This window comes from Hyaena hyaena, unplaced genomic scaffold (assembly GCF_003009895.1).
Source record: "Hyaena hyaena isolate Hyena2069 unplaced genomic scaffold, ASM300989v1 scaffold_80, whole genome shotgun sequence".
Lineage (NCBI taxonomy): Eukaryota > Metazoa > Chordata > Mammalia > Carnivora > Hyaenidae > Hyaena > Hyaena hyaena.
Window position 1 is genome coordinate 2,076,932 of NW_024080712.1, and position 6,000 is coordinate 2,082,931.

General features: G+C 47.1%; 1 protein-coding gene across 3 annotated transcripts in view; it reads right to left on the reverse strand.

Moving 5' to 3' along the window:
• The window catches only part of ACE2 (angiotensin converting enzyme 2), a 41,149-nt gene that overhangs the window by 4,216 nt on the left and 30,933 nt on the right, over positions 1-6,000 (reverse strand). For all 3 annotated transcript variants that reach the window (XM_039233932.1, XM_039233931.1, XM_039233933.1), the window contains 2 exons: positions 2,649-2,749; positions 1,300-1,416 (listed from right to left, as the gene is read on the reverse strand). In XM_039233932.1, the coding sequence (XP_039089863.1) occupies positions 1,300-1,416; positions 2,649-2,749 (218 nt within the window). The remainder of the gene's footprint in view (positions 1-1,299; positions 1,417-2,648; positions 2,750-6,000) is intronic.

Consider the following 6,000-nt stretch of genomic DNA (forward strand, 5'->3'; position numbering starts at 1 on the left):
ACCAAAACTAGTGAAATTGAGAATATTCTGGATAGAAAACCAAAGTGTCTTGCAGCCCGTCCTCATACCCTTGGGTGCAATGCAGGGCAGGAGGTGAGAGGAGAGAGGGAGAGCGGTCAAAGCAGAATCAGCCATGTGATATCAGGCAGCCTCAGCCTAAAAGTGTCTCAAGTCATTCTGGAGACAAGAAATGTGGGGTCCCCTGCAGCTCGCAAGGAGGGCTGGGCTTTTTCAGGACGACCTCAGCTGGCACTTTTCCCCAGGATAGAAACAAGTCGTCCTGAGGCAGGCAGTGAAGTCTCTGGGCGTGGTTGGGCTGTACACACCAACTGAGCCAGATTTTCCAGGCACACTCTGCCCAACACATCTTCGAGAGGCTTCCAAAGATGAGCAGAAGCTCCAGGGGACCACCTAGCGAGCTCCCCCCACAGAAGTGGGTATCCTAAGCCTTTTTTTAGTGACAAGGGAAAGCACCTCCATCTATCCATTCTTCGCTCTTGCTGTTTAGGGAAACAGATGAGGTACGTGGGGTATATTGCTCCTTCTGGACGCTCACTGCCCATAGCAAGTCCCTATGGAACGGTGTCTAGGGGATCTTGTTCTTGCTTACCTTCTTTCAGACTCTGCGTACTTAAATGAGTCCTTCGTCTGAGTCCCTATAGCAAATGATGGCGCTATGTGTCCGTGTCCCCTCTGCACTGGACCACATTCCATGCGTGCAGGCTGGACTTTCTTCAGCCAGGACCTGGGTGTGGCCTTTGCCCAAGAGCATTCTCAGGCTACCAGGTGCGGCCCGGCCCGCAGGCCAGAAATGCTGAAGAAGTCATATCATCTGTAAGCAGTCCTCTCAACCAGCGACCGTGGTAAGGAAGTAAATAAATACCCCAGCGCTGGTGGGACAATTCAGGTGTACATTCTGCTCAGTCTCCCAGAATTCCCCAGCCGTACGGAGCTCTAGTTGCCCACAGTGGCTGCTTGCTCAATGACATGTCGTTTATTCTTTCCCTTCTAGCCTCTGTCACCTGAGCATGTTTCTTTCTCAGAGCATCTCGAGGTCACCTCCCAAATAAACTACTTACACTCAAATACTGCAGAAGGGCCTGCGTGTCCAGAGGAGCCCCCATTAAGAGAATTCCCTTGCTGTGAGATCCTTCTGGAATTAGACCCCAGGGTTTCGAGCTCTACATGACTCAGAGCAACACCAGGCACACAGTAAGGGCACACTAACTCACTCACTATCGTCGCACTTGCGTTTGTTAACCCCTCGCCCTCATAGCGTTTGTTGGGAAGTAAAGTCACCTGATGGCCTCTTCAACTTCACTTCTGGGAATGACGTCAGACACATTTTTATATGAAGTGACAAAGAAGTTGAAGGAGATCCTTGGTTTCAAGTTGCTCACCCACACGTTATCCTCCCTGCGGAGAAACACAAGAAACATCTTCCCTTGTGGCACAGAGGACACAATACAGACAATGGAGGCTTCTCCTGCCGGGGAAGAGGAGGTTGGGGGTAGTCACAGGGTAAGGGGGAGACACATGGGATAGGGCAAACCGTGGAAGGGTCCCCAAGTCCTCAACTCTGTCCAAGGCACATGAACTCCATGACATAAGGTGTGATGACACGGTCTAGGCCCTATTCTGCCACCGTCCAGGAACCACATTTTCTTTCAATGACAGAAAACGTTCAAGCTGGAAAGCAGCAAGAGAACCAGTCCAGACAGACCGGCCACCCGAGCCTGTGACACACACCGTGTTGAACAGCAATGGCTCGGCGCCACGAACGGAGGCGGCGCGCACACGCCCCCCAGCCTGCTCCTCGCAGCAAAACCCGTCACGCGACACAAACCGCTGGGGGGAAGGACTGGGCTTTACGGTACAGTGTGACCAGACCGTGCCCTCCCAGCTGCCACCGTGATCCCAGCGAAGCCTAAGGCAGATTTTGTGGCTCTGAGCCCTTCTCACTCATAAAAAAGCCAAAGTCCTTGGAATGGCCTGGGAGGCCCACAGGAACCTTCTTCTCCTTTCTCCCTTTCCCCGTACCCACTGCTGCCCTGGCCACGCCTCTGACTGGTCTTCTGCTAGCTCACTGCGCCCTTGCTGTTCCTTCGACAGACAAGGATATTCATTCCTCAGAATCTTTCCAGCCGCCACATCGTCTGCATCGTGGGCGCTCTCCTTGCCGTAGATGTTCCCTCAAACAGTACCGAGGCCTCTTCTGACCATTGCAGGTGAAGCTGAGCTCTAGGCACACACGAGCACTCCCTAGCCCCGCTGTGTTGTAGTTTTCTCCCTGGGGCTCGTCCCCATCTAACTGTACCATAGTTCACTTACATGTTTTGCTGATCATAACACACACAGAAAACATAGCATTAGAATCCAAGGTCAATGGAAGTAGAGATGTCCGCCTCTTTCTTTCAGGGCTGAGGGTGGAGGGAGCATTTGGTGAACAGAAAGGGAGGGGGAAGGTGGAGAGAGCAAGGGACGGGAGGGGAGCGAACTCCTCTATCAGAGTGCAGACATCAGAGAAGTTTCAAAGTTGTTGGTTATTAATTTCACTTGAATGAAAGTTTAAGCATAATATCTTCTCAGACCCGAGAGAAAGAGAAATACTGGTTGGAGGAACTCGAAAGCACAGCAAATCAACTCACACAAAAGGAATCGTCTGGTTTTTGACTTTGGAAAAATATTCTCTCATGGCATATGCAATAGATGACCGGAACAAGTACATTTCATTGTCATTCCATTCGTACTGCAAAGTCAAAAGACAAACACTGCTCAGTGGGGGTCAGAGAATACATTCAAAACTTGATTTTCCAGAAGCACTATTTTTAAATTTTCTACGACTCCAGAGAATCTGGCTACTCATTAGGCCAGGGACCTCCAACTTGCTGTGTACCAGCATCACCTGGAAGGCTTGTTAAATCACTGAACACTGTTTAAACCCCTGAATACTGGGCCCTACCCTCTGGGTTTCTAATTCAGAAAGTCTGGGATAGACCCACAAATTTGCATCTCTAATAAACTCCCAGGTGGTGCTAGTGTTGCTGGGCAGGCACCCAAGTGCTTTAAGGACTATGTTCATGGATCCTTTTACTTCAGTTTGATAGAAGCTGAAATAAACATCCCGAGGGCAGGTTTATAGAGGGGAGTCATGAGAGCTGTGGGCTTTGATAACTACCCATGTATTGTACACCTGAAACTAATAAAACCCTGTATGTTATTTATGTTTGAAACAAAAAATAAATTTGGGGCACCTGGATGGCACAGTCAGTTAAGCGTCTGACTCTTGACTTCAGCTCAGGTTATGACCTCGTGGTTTGTGGGTCCAGCCCCAACTCATGCTCTACGCTGACAGCTGTGGAGTCTGCTTGGGATTCTCTCTCTCTCCCTCTCTCTCTCTGCCCCTCCCCTCCTTGTGCTCTCTCAAAATAAATAAACTTAAAAAATTTTTTAAAGTTTTTTTAAAGAAATAAAAAATAAATTAAAAAAGAAATGTTGGGCGCCTGGGTGGCTTAGTCGGTTAAGCGTCCACATCTTGATTTTAGCTCAGTTTATGATCTCAGGGTTCATGGGATCAAACCCCATGGTGGGCTCTGTGCTAACAGCATGGAGCCTGGTTGGGATTCTCTCTCTCTCTCAAAATAAAAATAAAAAAAAAAAACACTTTAAAAAAGAAAAAGAGGGGCGCCTGGGTGGCTCAGTTGGTTAAGCGTCCGACTTCAGCTCAGGTCATGATCTCACAGTTCGTGGGTTCCAGCCCCGCATCAGGCTCTGTGCTGACAGCTCAGAGCCTGGAGCCTGCCTCAGATTCTGTGTCTCCCTCTCTCTCTCTGTCCCCCCAACTCACGCTCTGTATCCTTCTCTCCTTCTCTCTCTCTCTCTCAAAAATAAACATTAAAGAAAAAGAAAAAATGTCCATGTATCACCGACAAATATGCAGAGCTTTTACTATTTTTATAGTAAGTTCTCAGATATGCACAAGTATAAAAGAAAAAGAACCTTGAGGTTCAAAGGAAAAAAATAACTTTTGTACACAACAAGGTAATTTGTTCTTGGTTTTCAGTGCCAAACAAACCAGCTGGTGTATTTGCACAGTCCATGAAAATTTGCTGAGGAAATAAATGCATTCACTCTTTCCTCCAGTAGCCGGCAGTAGAGATCAATGAATGGCACAACTTTTGCCTCTTCTTTCCCTTTTAGAAAAAACAATGACAACTTTCACACAAAAAACCCTGTTACATTAACTTCAGCTTGATACCACTCAGGTTTGGTAGAAAAGCTGCTTTAATAGTAATGATAATGTGGGGCACCTGGGTGGCTAAGTCGGTTAAGCATCTGACTTTGGCTCAGGTCATGAATTCGAGCCCTGCTTTGGGTGAGCCCCGCTTCTCTCTCTCTCTGCCCCCTCTATCTCTGCCCCTTGCTCAACCATACCTTCTCTCTCTCAAAAAAAATTTTAAAAAACCATACATATTAAAAAGATAATTAAAATGTATTAGGCCAAGAAAGAGCCACTAAAAAGATGACAGAAATAATCCCATAGATAGTCAATAATGGCTAAGGGAAAGGAATTTGAAGGTTTAAAGTTTGGGAAGTGGTGCACCAGGTGCACCAGCCACCAGGGCGCCGGGAGGGGCTTTTAAAACGCTCGATGTCTGCCCCTCAATGCTATGCCCCACAACAATGAAGTCAGAGTCTCCGGGAGTGGGACTCGAGCTTTAATATTTTTTAAACATCCCATGACTCCAGTGTGCAGCTGGGTTTGAGAAACCATGTTATAAGAGTGTCCCAGTCTTGTGTGCACGAAAAAACGTGGGGGGCTTGTGAAAATGCAGATTTGGATTAAGACGGTCCGGGGTTGGAGCCTAAGATTCTGCAGTTTTAAAAAATGTTTATTGGGGCGCCTGGGTGGCTTAGTCGGTTAAGCGTCCGACTTTCGCTTAGGTCATGATCTCGCGGTTCGTGCGTTCGAGCCCCGCGTCGGGCTCTGTGCTGACTGCCGGCTCAGAGCCTGGAGCCTGTTTCAGTCTGTGACTCCCTCTCTCTCTGACCCTCCCCTGCTCACGCTGTCTCTCTCTCTCTCCTAGAAATAAATAAAACATTAAAAAAAAAAAATTTAAAAAAAAATAAATAAAAAAATAAAAAATGTTTATTTACTTATTTTGAGAGAGAGAGAGAACGTACGCATGAGCAGGGGAGTGGCAGAGGGAGAGAGAGGGGAGAGAGAGTGTGTGAGCAGGAGGGGCAGAGAGAGGGGGAGAGAGAGAACCCCAAGCAGGCTCCACACTGTCAGCACAGAGCCTGAGGCGGCGCTTGATCTCACGAGCTGTGAGATCATGACCTGAGCTGAAATCACCAGTCGTACGCTTGGGGTGCCTGGGAGGCTCAGTTGGTTAGGCGTCCGACTTCAGCTCAGGACATGATCTCAGTTCGTGGGTCTGAGCCCCGCTTGGGACTCTGTGCTGGCAGCTCCGAGCCTGGAGCCTGCTTCAGATTCTGTGTGTGTGTCTCTCTCTGCCCCTCCCCTGCTCTCTCTCTGTCTTGCAAAAATAAACAAACATTAAAATAAAAAAAAAAAAAAGAGTCGGACGCTTAACCAGCTCAGCCACCCAGGTGCCCCAGATTCTGCATTTTTAACAAGCTTCCAGAATATGGATGATTGACTAAAACAAAATAAAGCAAAACTATCTACACTACTTCTAAAAACGACCTCTTAAAATATAACCTGTCCTTTCCTCAAATACAAGTAATAGTGATAAGAGTGAATTAAGAGGGTGGACATTTGATATTTAAGATTGGATATTTTTCATTGATCTTCATAACACCTTGAAAGTATCCAGGAAAAAGTAGATGTGATCAATCCAATAAGGACTGTGAAGAAAGGAAGGAAGGAAAGAAAGAAGGAAAGAAGGAAAGAAGGAAAGAAGGAAAGAAAGAAAAGAAAGAAAGAAAGAAAGAAAGAAAGAAAGAAAGAAAGAAAGAAAGAAAGAAAGAAAGAAA